The 23,095-nt window shown below is 44.1% G+C and overlaps 1 protein-coding gene across 12 annotated transcripts in view; it reads right to left on the bottom strand.

The window, feature by feature from the left end:
* Positions 1 to 23,095, bottom strand: part of EXD3 (exonuclease 3'-5' domain containing 3) — a 296,388-nt gene that overhangs the window by 210,042 nt on the left and 63,251 nt on the right. For 7 of the 12 annotated variants that reach the window (XM_072883192.1, XM_072883193.1, XM_072883198.1 and 4 more), the window contains 2 exons: positions 18,994 to 19,108; positions 6,223 to 6,342 (listed from right to left, as the gene is read on the bottom strand). In XM_072883192.1, the coding sequence (XP_072739293.1) occupies positions 6,223 to 6,342; positions 18,994 to 19,030 (157 nt within the window). In that variant the 5' untranslated portion in view covers positions 19,031 to 19,108. Of the gene's footprint in view, positions 1 to 2,108; positions 2,188 to 6,222; positions 6,343 to 18,993; positions 19,109 to 23,095 lie in introns of those variants that run through there. The other 5 variants (XM_072883190.1, XM_072883191.1, XM_072883196.1 and 2 more) reach the window with 2 other exon arrangements.

The raw sequence follows: 23,095 nt of genomic DNA, 5'->3' as shown, positions 1-23,095 counted from the left end.
GTATGTTTTGGTTCATAGGCCAGACAAAAAAGTCAGGTCAACCCAAAATAATTCCCCCTACCCCAGTCCTCTCCCTGTATCAAAAGCAGGGGGTAAAGCTTCATTTCAATTCAACTGAGAGTTGTTTCACCCAGCAGGAATAGTTTGCTTCACTTTAGGGGGAAGGCCGGTATCAGAAGCTTATCTTCTGGTAGTTCTTCACCATCTTTCAGACAGGCCTGATTTAATAGAAATATCTAATTCAATTATGTACCTTGCATGTAGGATAGCAAGGTACAGGCCAGCAATTCCTGAACTGTAGTCTCTGGTTTTGATCTATTGTATTAATGTGACAGCATGCAATACTATATCATAGGGTTAGCTCTACTAATTGTATTTTCTCTAACCTCCTTGCAAAAGCGTATCACAAAGCATCCGGCTACGCATTCAATGCTGATTTCATGTTTCTCATTTGATTCTTCTAGAGAAAAGCTGGAATTCCTCAGATGCCACTAGCTGAGCCCACCCCTTCCTGGGATCACTATGTTAAGCCATACCTTGGTCTATACTGCCGACTACATCATTATTGAAATGTCAAAATTTAGAGATCAAACAGAAATACGGCTGGAGAATGAGTTGCACAGGCAGAACAATGAGAAAAAGAAGCTGCCATACTGGAGAGGAGAAAGGGAAATGAAGAATAGTGGGTAGAATAAAAGTGCATTGAAAGCAATACAAGTTTTTCTAGAAAAAGAATCCATTCTTTCTCAATGGCAGTAAAAGTCATTCTTTAACTAAGGGCAAAAGAGATCCCTTCCATTCTGAGAAATTCGAGTTACAAAAACATAATAGGAAACCTCACAATTTCTCTAATACATGCTCTATTTCTCAGCGAGTCAGAAGTTCACATTCTTCTAATGCAACCTCCCAACTGAAAACAATCCCCACACTTCAAGCAAAAGAATAATAAAGCACACATATGCTTCTTATAAAACAATCCTTACAAATAACCATGGGTTTTGTTTTCATAATGGCTAAAATTCATCATTTCCCCCCAAAAACACAGATCAAACAAAATGCACTCTCATTAAAAGAAAAGGCTTGCTTGTCTGAGCAGAACAGCCAATAACATTTTCCTCTTATTTTCTTGGTGCTTTTTGTCAACGAAGAGAAAGGAGAGTTGCTTACCAGACACCGCTGCGTAAGGCAGGCAGGCTCAGCACACCTCCACCCCTGGTACCCCAAACAAGGACCTTCCTCTCCCCCACCCCACGCCAGCCCACGGGGCACCCACATTCCTCTCCCGCTCAGCGCATACAGACACCTGAACAGCAACAACATCCAGGCGCTGCATGCGGCACGTGAGCAGAAGATGCCCTTCAGATCTGGTGCCAGCTAAAGAAATAAAACTGAAACCTAACCAAGAAGCTACCCAGCTTTGGGAACATCCTCCTCCAGTGCCCGACATGACCCACTCTCGGGAGCAGAAACATCCCTTCCTCTTGGCACAGCGGCAAAGGAGAGCATCTCACACCGTCGGTCTGACCATGCACGTGGGTCACCACCTCAGACAAACAGAAGTCATTTTTGGATACTTTCAATACACCCTGGCTTGACAAGGAGAAATGCATCTATCACGCAAGTGGCAATTCTAAAAATAACACTAAGAAGTTGCTTTCTAGGCAGGTAATGAAATCAAAATTAATAAAAGCCTAAAAATATAACAATCGTTAGCCTTTTGCAAGTAATTGGCAACACTTCTAATGGTTTCCTCCTCTGTTAGATGGGCTAAAACCTCAATATCAAGGGTTATTAAGCACCAAGATGACAATACAATCCCTGGCACAGGAGAACTTGGAGTTGTGGACTGATGGGAGTCAGGGCACACACTGGAGGGGAAGACAGCAGTGCACTCCCTCGTTCCCTTCTGATTTTTTACACCCTCTCCCTACACCTTCACTGCCAGGCACAGCCAGAGAGGCGACTGAAGACACTGAGCTCAGTGGATCCCCGTCCTGCTGAAACCATGGCTTATGTTCTTGTGTTCAAACCTATTTAAGCAAAAACCACGGTTTCATCATAAAATATGTCTTCTCCTCCAAAAATTCAGCCAAGCTATTTTTACTTACTTTAGCCAACAGCTCCATGCATTTTTTTTCAGTGATAAAGAGAAATGGGTTTTGTTCCCATAAAACGTCTCAGTGTTGATGAGGTCAGGGTAAGGAGCGAGTCACCACGCTCCCAGAAGCACTGACAACACTCACTGCCGTGGAATGAGCCATTTCCTACATCCCCCTGCTGAGCGTTGGGGCTGTCTTACCACACCTCCGCCAGCCCAGGCACAGCAGGGATCTGTCATAGCCAGGGTACAAGTCAGTGTCCCTACACCAAGTTAATGGCACTGTCACAGAAACGGAAATTCAGGAGTTTAAAAACAACATTTAAAACAGCACTCCAGAAAACTAACCATTTCTTCTTTCAAGCCTATCAGTCCTGCAAAGGTGAAGAAAACTAATATTGTCCAGGATAAAAGGGGGAACTTCTTACACATGTCCTTATTTTCTGGCTACTTAGTACCGAGACTGTCGGGAACAGCAGCGGTAGCAGGCCTAGTGGCCTGAACTGCAGTTTGGGAAAGGAGCATCAGATGCAGAGTACTCTCATAAAGCCAAAAAGATATATATTTTTTCCCCTCCAGACATCTCTGGAAATCCCCAAGTTCTAAACCTAAGAACCTTTAACTGTCTCTCCTAAGTAGCTTTCCATGAAAAAACCCCAACTGTTAATACTAAAAAGCCATAGTACATGTTTTGAAGCCATCCAACTTTCTTTTTAGAAAGTAAAAATAGTTTGATTCTTGCTTAAATGCCATTCCCACATTTTCTTCTGCCAGTTCCTCACTTTTGCATACTTAAGAAGTATCAGCAGATGCTGAATGGGGGCCAGAACCTCTCCCTCTCTGAGGCCGATGTGTACGGTCACGTTGCTGAACTCCACCAGTACGGACCAGGCAACCAGGCCCTTTACAGAATCAAAAGTGCTGCAGCTTCATCCCTATCAGCGAGGCGAAAGGCACCAAGGGCAGCCTGCCTCTCCTAGCTCCTAAGGATTTCTAGTTCTGTTATCCACACAGCTCCGTAACCACTACTGCTGATTCAGGTATTTAGAATGAGAGACAGAATTCGTTTTCATCTGTGGCTGATAACTCAATTGCCCAAAGAAATCTGTAGGTTACGCCTGAGAAAGACAACTTGAACCTGAAGAATACTTCAGCTTTTCTGCCAGCATTTCAGAAGCATATTAAAATAACCCCTTTGGTAAAGTCAAAATTCACTTTTTTCTTGTTTTTTTTACTAGCTAAAACCATTCCAATGACTGAAGATAGGTAATCAGGTTCAAGGAAGCTTTGTTCTGTAAGTATCCAAATGAGAATTGAATTGTTTTTAAAAATAGAAGCTGAAATAGAAACTTTTACATGTTGAGACCTGATGTAAGCAAAGTATTTAGACTGTGTTTAAACACACGTTCAAATGCACAGCTAAAAACGTTTGGTCCACATTCAGTACCCCAACACAAAGGCTCAGACCTTCAGCTGAAGAAGTCCACATATTTTAACCTATCCCAAGTGACACCAACTTCTTTCAGCCAAAGCTTTAAACCTCCTACCTCCTTGAAGGAACAGCTCCATGGATGAAATTCTCACCCAACAAAGCTGACAAAAAAATTTCCATACACGTCAACTAAGGAAACATTTCACTGGGCTTGGGTCCACATCCTAACTTTTAAATCCAGTTTTTAATTAATGCTTAATTTCTGCTTAAATTAAGGAGAATTTCACCTAAATTAGGGGTCATGTGAGCTTTCTATCAAATTGTACCATGCAATGCTTTAACAAAACATTCAAAAGACACTCCAAATTTTGTGTCACATAGAAGTGAGGATGGAAACATTTTTCTGTCATGTGTTTTGAGGAGTCCAGCCTATTTAGCGAAGCAAATAAAAGTGCAGCTGAGCTTTCTCATGGGAGCCTAGGGCTGCAGCTCACCTGGGATGGGGAAACTGTGCTGGAAACTCTTGTACCACACTGGTGAAAAACACTGACCAGTTCTGCTTAAGAGAGGAAGATCGTGCCAGAGCTACGTGCAGGAAAAGCAGGAGTGCACATCGTAAACACAGATCTCCTTCTGACGTTCTTTCCGTGTAGTTTGGGACACTGCTCTTTATAAAAACTGCTTTTGTAGATCTTCATACACTGACCAGTTTTCTACCGGTAGAAAATGAGCTGGAAAAAACAAGACTGCAGCACCTCCCAGTCTTCTGGCACTTTCTCTTTCGGGAGTCGGGTTATCGTTGACAGCTCTAATTCTTTCCTTAGCATGCAGATTGACTGGCAAAAGCTAGAGCTGTCAGCTGAGTAAACGCTCCAATTAATGGTGGGCTTTAGAGACAAGATCAGCATCTTGCAATTACAACTGACACTAACTTTTCCAGCAAGGAAAAAGCCCACAGCTTTTATTGTCCAATGCTTGACAAAGGTGGGATCAAAGGAAGGAGGCACGACTATCAGAACAAGGCTAAGAAATTTAAGAACACATTACATTTTGCCACTTATTGCTTTTAGTAAGTATTTACTTTGAAATTCACAGCTTTCCAGTATCTGTGTGAGAGTTCCTCTTCATACGCTGTACCCAACACATGTTAAAACTTGTATGAATCTTTCCCATTAGTTAAAAAACAAAACCAAAAAGAAGCTTAAGTCTGCAGCAGATATTAGTGTCATCTCCCCCAATGCACGGATATTTTTAGCCTTAACAGATCTGCTGAGGGGAAAGATACAGAAAACTGAAACGAATGCCTCTTTAGATTTTATCTCTGTCAATTTTTTGTAAATGTAAACATGTAGGAATTACGTATGAATGCTTCTTTTTTTCTGCTTACATCTGAGCACCGGGGGAGGATAAAAGGAAGACACGCTAACCAACCCACCAGCAGTATTTCACCTCTGACTCTCAGACGCTGAATGACGGTGCCCTGCACCACGCAGCACCGTGTCCTGGAAGTCACCACCTGCCTTCCTGAAGTCTGTTGCTGGGAAATTCACTTCTCCCTCTGCTGCTCTTTCTTTGGCCATTCCTCCGAGGCACAGGTAACAGTGGGTGACCAACGATCACCCCCTCCAGGCCAGCAGTTCCCAGTCACAGCTGGCTTATTTTCTGTCCCTCAGGCTGTGTTTTCAAGAGATGATGTCTCCAACACTATTACCAGCTCCGGGAATTCCTCCTTTTCTCCTCCCTCTTCCTCCTCCCCTGCTTGCCCGGGGAGACAGGCTACAAGAAACAGCCGCACAGAAAGGACAGATGTGGGCATCCGTGGTCCACGCTCTTGTTGGGCAGTATATCGAACCAAACTGATTTGCTTTAAATGCTAATTTGAGAAAATATCATAGCTTTCTTCTAATCAAAACTATGGCTTGTAAAGTAGCTTTTCAGGTTACATATAACGTAATTAAAAGACTCAAGTAAACAACGTGGAGAAGACCCATTTGCCCAGGCTGAATCAAGCTCTCCACAGGCAGAGTGCAATTGCTACTTTGCTTATGTTGAAGAAAATAATGGTAAAATTCCTATACTAAAAAATTCCTTCTTCTTCCTATAGCTAATTACAGCTCAGAGTGTTACGTTAAGACTCCGTCTCCAGTACTGATACTCAATAGTGCCAGAGAAAGCAAGAATCTTCAAATAACGTGTTCTTCGTACAGATCTCTGCTCCTGTTGCTGCTTTTGAGAATCCCATCCTGAGGTGCCAGGACCAGTTTCAATTACTCCAAAGTGTGCCCCAAATGCTGAATCTGCTCCCTCCATGCACAAAGCTCTCTGGGTCACCTTTAAGTGATTGCAAAATAGCCACATGCTTTTCCATAAGCTGGCTGGCTCAAACCATTCTTCTCTAGGGCTCCTTACAGGCATTACATGCAGGCTCAGGCAAAAACTTGCCCAGTACTTCACACTGCACTACCACTGACTAAACAGCTTGCCTTGGGTTTTTTCAGTGTTTCTAGTACTAGATACAAAGCTGAATAAAAGATATCACTGCTACTTAAGATAAAAGTAGCGATGGCTATTCACTTGCAAAATTTATAGGTGCACCCTCTTAGATAAAATTAAAAAAAAAATCTTTGAGAGGTCCTACACATGACTTGCAAAGTTATAGCTCTTGGGAGGTTAAGTAGAAAATAAAGGATACCTGTCAGCTCACCACCAACATGTTTGAAGAGATTTGTTGGTTTCCATGGCAATGGGGAGGGTAACGTGGCTGCCTGGTTACAATTATGACTGACGCACATCTCAAACAATCGTTCTCTTCCTGTTCGTATGACATAAGAAAAACAGGATGTTGAGAGGTGTTTATCTGAATGAACAAGATAAGCAAGCTCACTGACATTTCTAAAAGTGTAAGATTTAACTAACAAGATGTTATAGATTTTCTGTGGAAAAAAAAAAGATCCAACTGCTGCACTGCTGAATGTGATTAAATTATGCATGGAAAGATCCTTTCCCTCCGAACCCGCAGGAAACAGTTGAGGAGCTGTTATATGAGCCATGAATACCAATGGAAAGTCTTTTTAGTGTGAGATACTGAGTTACACTGCTGAATCAAAACTGAGAAAAGCAGCTTAGCGTGCAATATCCTGCCGCCTCCCAAAACTGTATTCAGTTCAGGGATCGCTGATGGGGTGGGCTACAGAGAATCAGGGTGCTGCAATGGTCCTACTGCTAGACAGGGAAGTCAGGCTGGATTATAAAGCAGTTTGTGGCCATGAGCACCATTTCACAGGTGTTTCTCAGGCCTTTCACTCAACCTGAATAATCACTGCAGGTACTTTGGAGCATTTTCAATGTCCATCAGTGCCTGAGAGGGAACCTTATCGCTCCTCATCGCAGTTTCATCAACGAGGGAACTTGCAACATGCCCAAATCACATAGCAGAGTATGGTGCTGCAATCACTGCTGTCCACCAGCCTACATGAGCTGGTACAGCCCAGCAGCACACTGCAGTTTAAAGCAGAAAACCAGCTCATGTCCAAAACGCACAACATTGTCCCAGAGGTGGTGCTGGAGCACGGGAAAGGTACTGGTCTTCACACCCACGCTCTTGTCGCCTGTACGCATGGGCAATACACCCAGCTAGAAACATCCAGCTACAGGGCAGGATAATGATAATGTAACCAGGAACTGGTTGAACAGCCCGCAGGTGACCCAGTGTCATCTTCTATTTGCTTTAATACAATGAAATGCAATTTCATTTGGGAAAAGAGCACCCCACAAGCAAGGAGAAAGGATAAGGTATACCTAGAGACAGGTATATTAGAAAAACCTAAAAGAAGTACAGCTTGGAAAGTTAATTGCCAGTGGCTGCCTTGCTGCAGTAGCAGGAAGAACAGGGAGTTCAACAAGGAAGCCGGAACAAATAGGTGAGAGGCTGGAAGTGGGACATCGCTCTGTGTTTTAGGAGACATTTGAAGTATACAAACCACCCAGAGAAGAATGGTTTACGTGGAATCAAAGAGAAATAATGAAGGAGAAGGATAGCATGTTTCAGCCTGACTTTCCTGAGGGGTCATTCCGGTTTAGGAACTACCAAGGACTGGAGTTAAAGTCTCCTCAGTCTTCAGCCTCACAGGAAAATTAATACTGCTAAATATTTTGGCTTGGGATGCCCAAGAATTAGCTGATAACTGTCAAACAGGGAAGGTCAACAATCTTTCACATACTTACTTGTTCATAGCTTTGCCTATTTAAAATGCACATGTAATTGAAAATATAATACTCATTACGGTCTTTTGCATGTCATCATATCCCATGGAAGAACCAGACCATACGCCACAGTGCCCCGATCACTCAAAGTACAATCGTGTCATTGTACACTGCTAGACACAGGGCCTGACACGAAAGACCTGGTATTAACAATACTTTGTTTTATAGTACATCGGCCACCACAGACCTATTTGAGCACATAGTTAGAATAATAATGATGTAATAAAGAATGCAAAAACCCTTAAAATAGAAAATGAGTACAATCAGATATTGAAGTGAAGGATAATAAATATGGGGACTCAGTAATAGTTTAAACAAGTGAGCCGCGGGGAGTGGAAGGAGGTAGGCTGAGACAGCTCTCCAAGGAGAGCACCATGCAGTTGCTAGGGATTAAAAGATCAAAGTGCCTGTGCACTGTCACAACAGCTCCATCCCAAAAAGGGATCACACAGTGTGAGGGATGTGACTGAATGTCATACTTACCTTCAACAATTCTTTGTGCTATCTAGACTGCAACAGACTTTACGAGCCGTAATAGCTTGCAGCTGGTTCGGAAGAAGCTGGCTTTGGACCCCTGGGAGCACCAAAGCAAACACCTCAGGAAGTCTGTACTGGCTTCCCTAGCATTGCAAAAACATCACCAAGTTTGACACAAAGCTACCTGAACAATCTAACACTCTTTGCATGTGTTTGTGAGCTGCAGTTACCTAAAATCCTTTCCAAGTGGTTGCCCTCCTCCAGCACCACTTTCTTTATCTCAAAGACATTTCAAATAAAGATCTTCTAAATCTCCCTATCAGACTTGCACGCAGCCAAGGATGTGGTGATCTCCCAAATGCAATCCTTTTACAGTCCTTACTGTGACCACTTCAACACTTTCTTGCAAGCCAATGATGCTACCAAGAGGTACCCCACAGCAGCAGCGCTGAATGAACCACTATCACAAAGGGCTGCCAACACCGCGTATTACTTCGAAGACAACAGCCCTCCATGTTTGTTTTTTCCCTTTTCTACACTGAGCAGGTGTTGGTTTCCTTGAAAAGCTGCACCTCAGGCTATACGCTACAGTTTATAAGGCACAAAGATGCTGCACTTCTTCCACACAGAGGCACTGGGAAGTGAAGCAGTTTACCCAAAGTCTCCCAGCAGAACCCCCAAGGAAACGAGAACAGGAGCTCAATTCTGACCTCCCTCATTTTCACATCAGTATGGGTCCACCTGTTTTAACAATTACTTCTAACTTATTCTAGCCTTGTATCAGCAGCTCTGGAAACCCAGCCTGCAGCCCCCAGTGAAGGCACAGACCCTCCTGGGTGGCAGGGACCACGGGAACTCTCAACGGCCCCCACAAGCCGTGCCTGGAGCCGCTACACGTCTGTGCAGTCTCCTCTGGCCCACCGGGATTCCAGCTGCACCAGTCCCATCTTCTTAGGGCTACCAAAAAGCCCACACCACAGTCAGGATTTCATTTACAAGTCAGTTCTCTAAGAGCAGGCCTGATTTCAAGTCCTTTAGGAAACAACGGATGACTTTTGCTACCTGTGTTATCCATATCAGAAGACACAGGGTAGAATAGATCTGTATAAGAAGGTGGATTTCTACTTATTTTTATGTAAATTTTGTTTTCCCATTTGGTGCACATATTTAAGTCAGTATCAAAGGAACAAAATGGAAACCCAATCATTGTCTCCAGCTTGGCTGGCTTACAGATCAACTCCCAGCCTTTAATTCTAGGAAGTGAGTGACCACGAAGTCTCATGACAGCCAAAGGCCCCCCTCTTTCAATCTGACTCGCTGTTTGTCTTGGAAGTAGCCAGGTTAACGCTGTCCCATTCAGCCTGCAAGGGAATGCAGGGCAGATGGAAAGAGGGAAAGACAGAGACAAAGACGGACAGAGAGACACTGCAAAAGACTTAGAGACAAAGACCAGCGGCGGGATCAAAGAGCATGGAATGAAGGCAGGACCCAGCCAAGCCAAACAAAGTTTTCCTTGAGTGATAACATCTGCTGGAGAGTCCCCAGCTTGCACTCTCCTTGCTGAGAAATTCTTTTAATTGTGTCTAGGACATTTTAAAAATCCCAAGAAAAGCTCCTCTGTAATCATGAAAGCTCTGAACTGTGTGAACTTTTGTTATGCTGAATTACTGATAGCTTGCTACATACTTCTTGAAGTAAAAGCTGAAAATTGCTTTACAGAAGATTTTTCTGAGGTAGAGCCCTGGGGAAAGAAAACTGATAATAAATCTTAATTTCTTTCTCCCCAGGAAAAAACAAACAATTTAGAAAAATTCTTCTCCCTCCCAATGTCTGTGTAGCTAAGTACAAAGAGCATCCAGAAGAAAATGAAAAGAGATACCTCCTCAAATTAGGCAAAATCAAATAAGGTTAAATGAATGATCTGCGGAGCCAAAGCCTACAATTCTGTAAAATGGCTCTCTCCCTGGAAGTCAACAGGGACGTGGCTCTTCCACAGCCACTAAAGCTGCTCACTACTCAGCTGATGGTGGAGAGTGGGCAGTTGGGCAAGAGCGTATATCCAGCACCTATGCCAAGACAGTACTGCATGGCAGGCTGCCACAGGCATTTCCTTGTATATATGAAAATCAATACCTGTAAGCCAGAAATACAGATTAATATTAAGCAATTTCAAGTTGGCTAAAAGAACGTGATTCTGCCTTGATCAGACACACTCCTGGGGTTATCTGAATGCCACTGCCCGCTGGCTTCACATCATGGGTCCAACTCCCATCTGTGGCAAACCTCCTGGCAAACGTCGCTCATCTTCGAGCCTGTTTTCCCAGCATTAATTTGTACTCTACCACTCACTATGATGACCAGAAATGCCAGAGAGCTTACAGACTCCAAGTACCTCATTTCTCTCCTCCACAACCCAAACATCTGCCTGCATATATCAGGTAACTAGATATTTGTATTTACCAAATTTGAGGGTTGGTCATTGGAAGACACTGCAAATAGGCTCAATGTTAAAAGACCAAAAAAGAAAATCACAAGGTGTGTCGAGCTGGCCCGCACCTCACCACAATCGCACGCTCCACCATGTCACCGGTGTGTGGTACCCAGGAAGGTGAAAGCATGACTGAGGGGGGCACACCTAACACGTCTGCACCCATAAAACAGCCACCCAAAGGTGTGCTTTGGCATATACACGTCTTTCAAGTACTTTGAATTAATATCTGGCTGTATTTCACCACTTTGCTGGTGCAAAAGCAAAGTGACTCGTCCTCATTACATCTCTATTCCATATCGCATGCGGGTGCAGTTACACCAACCAACCTGAACCCTCCCCACTCAGCAGCTCGCCCTGCTGAAATGTGGAGAGCCCCTTCCCTGCCCCAGCTTGCGCAGGCTCTGGTCCTCAGCGGACTGTTTACAAGCCAGTCCCACCGAAGCTGCTGGCAATAAACTAACTTAGCCAAAATACAGATCAGTTCTTGCTGGGCCAGTGAATTGAACAAACTCTGTGAAGGGTCCAAGGTAGCAGCACTGGAGCAAAGAGGATGACTCATGTACCCAGGCCTGGGTACAAGGGCGTGAGGGAGAAGGGCAGGGAGCAAGACCTTTCCCTTGCAGCTGCAACTAAGCCACTAGATCAGTCAGCACTTCCATTTGCTCCGTTCTGCCAAAGCACACATCTTTCCTTACAGCATATAGGGATATACATTATTAATTATATAACAGGTAGAGATGCATATTCTTCAATGAACTGCAGGGTAGCTAGGTACAATGTTGAGTTTTATGTGCTCTACGATGCAAAAGAGAAGGCTCCAACTTAAGGTAAAACTCATACATCAGCCACAAGACAGGATCTCTTAGCCTGCTGCAGCACAGCGTGGCCAGGCTAAGATGCTGCAGCACCTTGAGCACCTTGAGCAGGAGTTGCAAGCACTGCTGAAAGGATGCAAATGCACAGACAGACGTCAGCATCATCCAGATTTAATTTTTTAAACAGTATGGCTTATATAACTTTACGACAGTATCTATCCTTAAGATAAGCAGCCTTTCCAGGCAGGACCTCCTCCTCTCCTCGACTCTTCAGGAAGCACAACCATCTCTCCATAGCCAGGATTGTGCCATTTAGAAACACCAGCTCAGTATCACTGAACGACACTTCAACAATGAAGGAACCTGAAGGAAACCTCAATGGATAGAAACACTAGAAGCTGCTAAGGGGACTGTCGACAGTCAGCCTACCACAGTGCTGAGCAAAGACTAGGTGGCCCCTATGAGATGAGGAGCCTGATCTGAACCAGTGAGCAAAGGGACCGATGGCTCTCTAGGCCCTACTGCGTGGTACAGGGAATAAGCAGTCTGATGGACAAGGAGCACAATTTGAGAACATCTACTGCAATAATCTCAATCTTCAGAACTGTGGAGGGTTCCCTAAAAACCTGTGGTTTGTTGGGGAGGAGGTTGGGGTTTTGTTTTATGCTTATTTGCCTCTTGTTTTTGTCTTAGTGGATAACATTCATTTCCAGTAACTGTCGACCAAAGTGGAAAAGGAGTATTTAACAATAAAGTGCAAGAATCCCTTATGAGTAATGGCAACCCATGTGCTTTTATGAAACAATAACACACCAACATAAAATAAATCAGTGCCTTTTAATTTAACAATGTAAATTACCCTCCCACCTGCTGTGAATCTCCGTAAGGAGAAAAAGCTGGCTGCATATTTACCAAGCTGTCTATCCCAGTCTCATTCTGAACTGGCCTAATGCCCTGGGGTTAGACTGTAGGACTCTGTCATCTCTTGCACTCGTATGACCTAAGAAAGGGAATGTGGCCTTTTTCCCACAAGCCCAGAGTGAGAACATCATAAAAGCTGAACTTTAGCCCCCTTTTTGGGCAGGCAGCACAATAGCAAGGAGGATGCTGTTACTCCCTGGAGGCTCTGCTGCTGAAAAACATCACCAAGCTCAAGTAAAAGGTCAGTAGTTAGGACTGCATCTCTTGTTTTCTTCAGTTTTCCTCCTCCGTCAAAGGCAGTTAAACATTCTTTGCACACCCCCCCTCCCTCCGTCTGAGAAATGCAGGAAGGAAGTGCTTGCAAAATAGTTTAATTTAAAAGAACGCACAATCACACACACAGCAAACACTGCTTTAGACTCAGAGCAGGACATTTCTATTGCCTCACAGTTCCCACTAAAACACAAATGAATCCCTGCAGTGGCAGAGTCGTTCCTCCCTCCCTGCACACAAACGGAGGCTGCGTTCTTACTCCCAAACCCTTTTGTTGAGGAGCAGACACCTTGGGTGAGAAGATCTGCAGCTACGTGCTGCAGGCAGCCCCCTCTGCTCCTACAGAGCACACACCACCCTGCAGGTTCTTGTCAAGCTGCAGAAGAGGACATCTGCCTAGTGAAGAAGGGCTGTGGAGCCAGGGAAAGGAGGATGCAGAAAACCCTGTAATCTCTCAAGGCGCTGCATGGTAATGGGCACCAAGAGGTAGTAACGCAGTCCTGGGTTGTAGGACGCAGTTTCACCTCCAGTCTTTCTCATAACTACTGCTCGTTTGATTTCCCAGTGTGTTTTTCCTCCCATGTTTGTTACCTGGACCTTGCTAGAGTTTGTGAAGGTTGTTTGGGACTGTTGGATTTAACTCAACCCTTGTCTTCACTAGATTTATGTGAAAGAACCAGAGTGGGAGGAAACAGCTCTTATACTCCATCCCTTTTTGCAAAGAGGAATGTAGAGACCAGCAGGCAATGCATGGAAAACTTCTTTGTTATCGATCAGTTTATGTCCTATGACCATATGTCCAATCTAAACATAATTCTTCTCAGTCACACAGTGTTTTTGTATCCCTGGGCAAACAGCATTTACTATCACAAGCCTATTTCTTTGACTTTTCAGAGACCTTGGCAGTCCTGAGGACTTGTCTTCCCTTGAGCCATGAACCATGACAGCCACTAGCACATGTCAGAAGGGGCTCGCAAGTCCCTGCCTGCTTTCACTTCTTTGAGAATTACCAGTCCTCCCAGCCACAGTCTTTTCTCCCAGCGCAGCAGCACTTTTGCTCGGTGGTTTCAGCAAATCTGATCATGTTACTGCTGTCCCGCGTTCCTTACATTGCTCGGCTAGCATGCGGTGGATTGATTTCGAGTTGGCACTCTTGTACTTAAAAGGGACACTGTCAACAAATCACAGTCCTGTCTCTTTTTTTTAACCCATTGCTGTCACAGTGAGTAATTAGATTAATAAAATAAATAAGAGATCAGTGCATGTAGGAACTGAGCAGAATTGCGCCCGCTGCCCGTTAGAGTGATGTCTTCTTCCTCCAAACAGGATGGCCAGGATAAGCAAAGACACAATAAATTATTTTCTAGAAGGAAATTAAGAAATTTTGCATGCTGTTAATGTGAGCACTTTCCCATGTACAGTCAAGCAGCTTCACAAAGGGGAAGATTAATCCTTTCACAAACCAGGGAAATGAGACTGCCAAATGCCACAAACTGTCTGGGGACTTCAGGTCTATGGCAGGACCTGAAACTACGTTGCTGAGTTTTGCTTTTTTTCTTTTAAAGTAGACAACTTAATTGACAGCATCTACTTTCGGCCCTGACCAGTGGGGAAACCTAACTTTTCCTAGTTCTATGCCATTGCCCTGATGGGTACGTTTTTTGGTTTTGTTATTGCTTTCATAAACACAGAGCTATTACTGCTGCTTATTATCCTTCCCACCCCCTAGTAACTTTCACCTTCTTTTCTTTTTCAATTGGTGTTATTCATGTGCATTTCTGGTAGATTTAAAAATAATTGTTAGCATTTCAGAAATGCCTTGAGATTTTAAATGAGGACTCTATAATACTGCATTCTGTAGAGACCTTAAATAAGAAATAATTTCTGTCCCACAGAGTATTGTAAAGGCATTTAAAGAGCTTACTCCCCACCCCATGCCTGTTGCAAGCCCAGACAAAGGACAATAAAAATGTGAAACAGAGGAGAAGGAATGAAATAACCACAGAAAGGCACGTCTGGCTGGGCAGACGAGGTGCTCGTGCAGGTAGCCAGCATAGAGCTGGGGATTTTTTTGCTTATCAAGACTGTTAAGAGTTACACACTGGTTTTTACATGACAAAAAAAGTATAAAAAGCATGAACTGCACTGAAAGATGTTTTACAAATAAAAACACGACATTGGCCAGTATGCATACGGGGGTCAGAGTGGCCAGATTTCAGTAGTATGCAATTTGCTTCCGGAAAGTCTTCATCAATTACTTCCACAACTCTAGCCTAAAAACCTTATCATTAAAACAACATACTCCTTCTTTAATTCTAGAGCTTACACTCATACTCAAGTTTCATCCCAGCTTTGCCAAAATGTAGCCTTAAGTAAATACTATTTGACTCTGAGTACACTGGGCACACTGCAAAGATAGTCACGCTGCAGAAACTACTGACAGTAGCCTTTTTCAGAGAGAAAAGTCAGAGGAAAGGTTGAAGGAATCCTGTAGTGTCAGTTAATTCAGGAAAAATGCAACCCCACAAAATATTATTTTCTTACACTATGAGCAACTGCTGAAATTTCAGGGTAAGTTTTAAATTTACCATTAAGCTGGACTCTGAATTGAATTTTACCCCAAACCCCCCAATGACCCAAACAGAGAAGTCTTGGAGGTGTTTTAATTCCACAGTAATTTACAAGCTGATGTGCTTAGCTGACTCAGAGGTGGGGCTCAAACACAGAGTACAATTCAACATGGGCAGCATCAGTTTGAAAGAAGGAGGGCAGGTGTAATTGCTGTGGTGGTTGATAGGCTTTCCATCCCCCTCGTTCCATTCCCAAGTACAAACCAGTCCTCCTGCTGTTGGACACAACCTACTAGGAGGTAGCTTTGGAGTATCTACAACTACTTTGGAGTTGTATTCTACAACTACCTGAAAGGAGGTTGTAGAGGGGTGGGGTCGGTCTCTTCTCCCAGGTAACAAGCGATAGGACGAGAGGAAATGGCCTCAAGTTGTGCCAGGGGAGGTTTAGACTGGATATTAGGAAATTTTACTTCACTGAAAGGGTTGTCCAGCATTGGAAGAGGCTGCCCAGGGAAGTGGTTGAGTCCCCATCCCTGGAGGTATTTAAAAGCCGTTTGGATGAGGTGCTTAGGGCCATGGTGTAGTGGTGGGCTTGGTAGTGTCAGGTTTACGGTTGGACTCGATGATCTTCAAGGCCTTTTCCAACCTATACGATTCTGTGATTCTGTGATCTCAGGCCAAAGAACAGTAGGATGGCTTCCAAAACACCTGCTGGAAAATGCAGAATGAGAACATGGTAATGCAGACAGGGCTCTATCTGTGTGGGTGCTCACACCCAGAAAGACTAACCTAGGTGCTCAGCCTTACACATAAAGCATTCAGCTAGATGTATAAGGAAAATTAAGCCTCAAATATTGAAAAGTTGTTTCTCTGTCAAGTTAGACTCTTGATATTCTGTCATATCCAGTTGTACAACAGGATTATACAGTGATCTTGAGAGGTGTTTCGGTGATTGCTCATCATCTCTTAACAGCTGACCTTTGCAGGCTTTTGCTATCAGAACCAAAATGAAATTCCCAGCTCAAAGTTGGTGAGAATACTAAAGCCATACTGAAAAAAATAAAACCAAATAGCTGTTTTAAGGAATGGTTAAAAAAAGGTTACAGAGCAGACAAGGTCTGAAAATATTATCTAAATATTGTAATGCAGCTTTTAAATATAACCAGTAATACAAGAAAAATATTACAGTTCAGTTCTGAGCCTTTTCTTGAAGAGAGGCATAGAATCATATTCAGCAAAGGTGATTCATTTAACGGTGAGGCCTCCATCTTATTTATTTCCTCCTCCTTTAAGGCATCACAGATAGTGCTGGCCTCATCACTGCCCTACCCTGAAGACCTGACAGAAACCTCTGCCTCTGTCATGCCAGACAACAGTCGCTTCCTTCCCCTGCGGCCACACACATCACCCTGGGGTGCTCTGGACCAGAGAGCATCCCCAGTCGTTTCCTTGGCTTAAGGCTCCACAACCTGTCAGTGCAGTAGCTTCTTTACTAAACAGCAGCCCTTTTCCTTCTTTTTCCCCTTTTTTTCTTTGTTAAGCTGTTTCTTCTAAAGCGGAATTTTGATTATTGAAGTACTTGATTATAAGGGGAGGGAAGAAAATCCTCAGTAACCTGTTGTCAGACACAGCCTACAGATCAAACTGGCTTGTGCACGAATCCCAGCAGTTTGCGCTCACACTGCCTCCAACGTGTTTATGCGAGACGTGTGTTCTTCCCGTTGCACTGCCGTGATTGTTTGGCTGGGGTGGGTGATGGATGGTGGAGAAGGTTGTGTCTGGAAATGTGCTCCGAAGTTGACAGGAAGCTGAGGGGGCCTTTGCCAGCACTTCCTTCCTGCATACAAGGGGAGGACAGAATGGGAAAAACCTTGGCTGTCCCTTACCCTGAGAAAAGTCCTACCCTTCCAGCTGGATTACAGTAAAAATATTTTAATCTTTCACAAGATTATAATATCCTTCCTCTCTAAGTATAGCTACAGTGGTAGCAGGGCTTAGATAATGAAATGAACCGACAATGTAAAATGTACTAGGTGGCTACAGAGGGCTGGTGCTGGAAGCTGAACAAATGGAGGTCCAAATTTGAAGATCCGTATCTTCAGTCAAGATATAAATCATCAGTGGATCAGGCCTGTTTAACCCAGTATCTTGACTCCAAGAGTAACCAGTACTAAGCACTTCCACAGAAGGTGTGAAATCCACACAAGTAGTACATTGGAAATGTGTCCCTCTTGACAGCTTCATTCCTGTGCCTGTTTTAGAGAGTGGATCTAAACTCAAAGCATAACATTTATTACCCCTACAAAAAATAATGCTGCAGTGAGCAATCTGTGAATATTCTGACCATGCAATCCACACATTTCTCACAAGCACCCAGGATGGTTTGTGTTATGGAGACTTTCCTTGAATGTCTTTTTCCAAAGACCCAGCCTCTAGGTCCTCCTGTGGATAATTCATGAATCCGCATGACATCCTGATGTGTAATCATCATCTGTTCACAGTAATAAAAACATGTGCAGAGTATTAAAGAATAGATATTCCATGTTACCATAGGAATTTTCTGAAAATTTTCCATTCTTGAACTCGCAGATTCAAACCCATAGACAACAGCAAGATCTTTGGTGTAGGCAGGTGTTCGGAACCCCAGACTCATCAACCTGCTCTGCCTACAGCCATGTGGACTGTGACAGCAAGAGCACGGCACAAGGGTGGTGGCGATGAGCACCACTTTCCTTGCTGTCCCAGCAAGGGGATATCCTAGCAATCCCCCCAGGTAGATATTGTCTGGACGAGTTTGCCCAAGCGAGTCTGAAAAAGGGAGGAAGAAACTCTCAGGACTCTTGACAGCAAAAGAAAAATCACCAAACCTGTGAGCAGACAGCTCTCATAACAGCCTCTATTTCTGAAAAAGGAATCAGACAAAAAGACCTCACCCATTAACAAAGAGTAGGGAACAATGGAAACTGTCAAAAAATAGCCCTCACGTCAGAACTAAGAATGCCCCTTTACACATCCAAAAAAGCACACAGCTGAGCAAGAGCCTGGAGGCTGTCAGGCACTGCTTCTGGCTTACACGCCTCCCAGGCCCTTCTTTGCAGAAACTGCCAGAAGCACTAGATGATACTGAATTCCAATAACCAAAGATGGGGATGGAAGAGGAGACTAAATTTATGGCAGGACTGAGCCAGAATAAGTAACAAATTCCTGTCCATTCAATCTCTCCAGCAAGGACCGTAACACTGAAACTTTGTGGGACATACATGAAAATGGTATGAGCGTGCATCTTCCCTGGACCTTACTTTATAGGGCAAAGCAATTACAAAAGCAATTAATGAGAAAACTAAACTATGGATAAAATCTGAATGAGTTGTGTAACACACAGCAATAAAAATCATGTATTCTTCTGAATTGGTAAGAAGTTATAAGAACAGTTGTTATAAAAAGTTTCAACCTGGAATACAGTTCTAAGAATGCTGATATCTAGATGTGGACCAGGAAGCATTCATGGCATGCAATTTAGCACTGAATTCACAGGTTTTGCTCTATTTGTGACTCAGCACTCTCCTCCAATAGCACTAAGGAAAATAAATGGAAAGCAAATCATGTTGAACGAACAGAAGATAGGCAAACACTTGGACAAGCAGAAAACTCACCAGTGGGCTGATCACTTGAGTCACTGTCCTGATTCATCCTCCCAAAGGCAGCACCAAATCAGGATGCTGAGCTTAGTGGTCTACAGCTCAGAGTTGGGAGCCCAAACTCTTGCTTCTGAAAAGAAAAAATGTAGTGTAACTATCAAAGTGTAGGAACTTCACCCTGTGTGACAAAGGAAATATCTTGTGTGTGGTCTGTTGCCTTTGTATCTAAGCAAGATAGTGGAGAAACTGTGTGCATATACAACTTAGCGTAGAAGTCATAGTACGTTGCCTGTAGATCAGAGAACAAAATGTTGAATCGGTGAATTAAGTCAACCAAGAAACACTGAAAAGTGGCATCTGAAATCTCATGCAAGTTGAAACAACATGTAGCGAAAACAACATCTGGATTCCTGGAATAGGTCAAGATTAGCTTTCAGATTTCAACTGCACAAACAGGAGTCTCTAACACTGTTTACTTGATTAACCAAACAAAAACCCAGACCTATCTAACTTCCAAACTGGACAAACAGTCCACGTGAAAGTATGTTTTTGCCATAGCTAAACACCTCCTCCTCTTTGCTTGCTTGCCCTTCCACTCATCACATCTCGACTGTGGTAGAGTTGGGAACAGAACCCATGTCTCCCAAATCCCAGTCCAGTGCCTTAACCACCACATCCTTCCTGCTGAATCACATTGCAGAATTGTTTATCAGGAAGGAAATTCCCCCTCGAGAGTACTCACTCTGAGTGTGCTGGTGGAACACAAATGCTTAGAAAAATACAAATGGACCAGCAATAACAACAAGTGATTTAAGTCACTGTACAACAGGCTAAAGGTATACATCAGTATATTGGTTTTTGTTGTTAGCAGCAGTATACGCCATCGAGCAGGACATTACACAGAACAAGCAGTGCATCCGGATGTCCTCAGAGTAATAGCCTCCTGCTCTTCTAAAGATGACATGGAACTTTGAAAACATCTATCCCATGTTTAGCATTAGGTGTATGTCACTCAGAGGGGGATTCAAGAGGTTTATATTCTTACCAGGCACCGTGAAGGTCACGTTTGGAAGCATCTCACGCCAAGCTGCTAAGTGGAAGCAGCTGTAGTATGTGATCTAGTGGGTCAGAATTAACCTCAACGTGTTATACTAGCAAAGGACCTTCGCTTTCTTTAAGGTCATTAGGGGAAAAAAAAAGGAAGGTGGGAGGGGAAGATACCAAAAGTGGAACAAATATGTTTTAGCCTAAATACAGTTTACCCCATTAGCTACCTAGAAAACAAAAAGGATTGTAATTGCTCTGTGATCTGTCAGAGGACGCAAACCCACTGAATTGGCAAGTTCATGGTCCAGGGCTCTGAAAAATTTGGCTCCGCTCAGCAGTTGGGCAAAGGAGAAGAATCTCCCCACTTGCAAGCAATGGCTTTACAGGTTGCATCCCGCAAGACCCCACCACAGTAACCGACACAAACACGCGCTTGGGCAGATTCCCAGAACTCTGACAAGATTTCTTTTACACTCCCTTTCAAATGTCATTGTATAGAAATTCCAGCAGGACTGACTCTTGAGGGGCAGGGGACCAAACCCTCAATCACAACGTCCTGGGGTCATGTTCATAGATCTAGACCAGCTTTTGAACAGCAGATAGGGCTAGCTACCTCCAGCGAGCCGCCTCGAGAGCAGACCCAAGGGAGACGTGCTCAGCTTCCAGTGCACGGGGCTGCCATGGGGCCATGGGACAGCTAAGGGCCAGGTCCATCCCACAGACACAGGCAGGGCCCCACAGGCTCTGCTGGACACACCAGTCCCATGGGAAGGCAGTCTTCTTCCCAGAGGAGAAGCCAGAGGCCTCTGGGCAGCCCCAGAGGCTTAAATGGGGAGCCATCCCACCATGCACCCACATGAACACCTGGAAGCTTCCGTTCCCTATGACAATCTCCTCTGTTTGCTCATTAAGCTTCAAGACTGATCCCCACTGATCTCCAATCATGCCAGAAGCACCTCTCAAAGCAAATGCAGGGAGTATTGGTGCTGCTCTGGAGACACAAAGCCCCTACAAGGGCACTTTGTGTGGGATCCGTCTATCCCATGCGGACATCTGCATCTCACCTGACCATCTGGGCTCCCCGTCTGATCAGTGGAGATACAGAGGCATCTCTAGGGAGCTCACCCAAACAGGGATGACTTGAAGAAGACACCTATGGAGTAACCAGTTTCTCTCTGGTGGCTCTCTAGAGAGTCTCGGTGGCAACCTCAGATGAAGGCACCTATGTCCAACCACCTGAAACCCACCCTCTATCATTACTTTACTCCATAGCTGAACATACTGGCTTTGCTGTCCCATAGCACATCAAGAAACACATCAGAAAGTATCAGGCAAAGCACCGGTATCAAACAAAATCAAATGCTACTGCTTTGAAGTTTGGTATTTTGAATCTATCATCCACTCATTCTTTCTGTGTTACTTTAATTGCCTACAGTTTTTGTATTTATCTTAACATATCTACATGGATACAAGAGTCAGACGGAGCCAGACTCTTCTCAGTGGTGCCCACGGACAGGACAAGAGGCAATGGGCATGAACTGAAATACAGGAAATCATGTTTAAACATTAGGAAAAAAAACCCACTTTTTTGTTTGTTTGTTTACTGTACAAGTGAGCAAACACTGGAACAGGCTGTCCAGCGAGGTTGTAGAGTCTCCATCCTCACTGGACACGGTCTTGAGCAACCTGCTGTAACCGACCCTGCTCGGGGCTGGAGTGGGCGATCCCCAGAGGTCCTCTCCAACCTCAACTGTTCTGCGATTCTGTGGTATGCTTGAAGACTGTATATTAAAAGAATGCTTACATTTGGGATGTACACAGTTGAAGACAGCCAAACCTTATTACCCAGGGGTAACGCCTGAGATTTCCAGAGAAACTATCATGCTATCCCCAGTCTGTTCCCTGTTCTTCACCCCACCAGGATCCCTGCTTGCTGCAGAATACCTGCCTCAATTTTGTTCTGCACCACTTTGTAGTTTTTCACATCACTGGCATCGGACACATCCAATAATTTACTAAAGTGGAAGTTTCTTGCCAGAGTACACTCTGAGGCACTACTTCCATTCTTTTGAACAGCAAAAAAAAGGTCACAATTTCTCCTCAAGGCTTCTTTCAACCTTTACATTATCTAAAAACCCTCGAGCCTTGCTTTTTTACATCATACAAGAGTAATTTAGGAATAATAAATGTAATTCAATTGTTCTTCACTAAAAAGGCTATTCTCTCATTCCTTGCCTGCTATTTTTGTAGTCAGGATCAAGCTTGTTTTTTTCCTATTAGGTCAGCCCCACTTAGGTCTAAATCAAGTGTGTCCAGAGGGAGAAGGTAACTCCGCATCTTCAATCCTGTAGGACGTTGTGATCAGTTTACAGTGGTGAATAATGGCACATTAGAAGGTAATTGCTGTTACGAGATCTTCTGCTTGGTTCAAAGCATTCCCCATACAGAAACCCAGCATGGAACAACTAAAGAAAACAGCTCCTGTAAAGAGCTGCCAAACTGCTTCTCCAAGGACTCCTGATTTTTCTCCAGAGCAGATGTGGTCACTGTTGAGCTCTTGATTTGGGGACTAGTATCATACAGGAGTGTTTTGCTTCATATTTAAGGAAAATAAGCAAACGATTGCACCCAGTCATCCCGAATAATGCACACGGTCTGAAGCAAAAAGGACGAATGTCTAGTAAATGCCTGACACCTCCGCTGCCTGCAGTTCGTAACTGCCCCAAAGGTGAAGTAACATTCAGGTGGATGGGGAGGCTTTTTCACCTGACTGCGTAGACAGAGTTCATGGTCCTGCTTCCTCAGTAGCAGCTGAGGCCACAGCCGCCACCAGACAGGGAACTGGGGGCCACCGGTTTCCTTTTGAGCCATTTCGGTTCAAGCAGGGCCATCACGGGGCTGGAGCGAACAAGAGACTCCTGAACCCTCAGCTTGGAGCCACCAGGACACAAGCAGTAAATCTCTCTCCTGATAGTTTGTTAACCCTCTGCAGGGTCACCTCCTGTGCTGTTATCTCAAGCCCTGCCATAGCTGGTGCTTTCCTTAAAGCCCAGCAGCTGGGTGAAGAGAC

The sequence above is a fragment of the Ciconia boyciana genome, chromosome 18, assembly GCF_034638445.1.
Source record: "Ciconia boyciana chromosome 18, ASM3463844v1, whole genome shotgun sequence".
NCBI lineage: Eukaryota > Metazoa > Chordata > Aves > Ciconiiformes > Ciconiidae > Ciconia > Ciconia boyciana.
The sequence above is the reverse complement of the archived record's forward strand: the minus strand, read 5'-3'. Positions and strand labels throughout refer to the sequence as shown.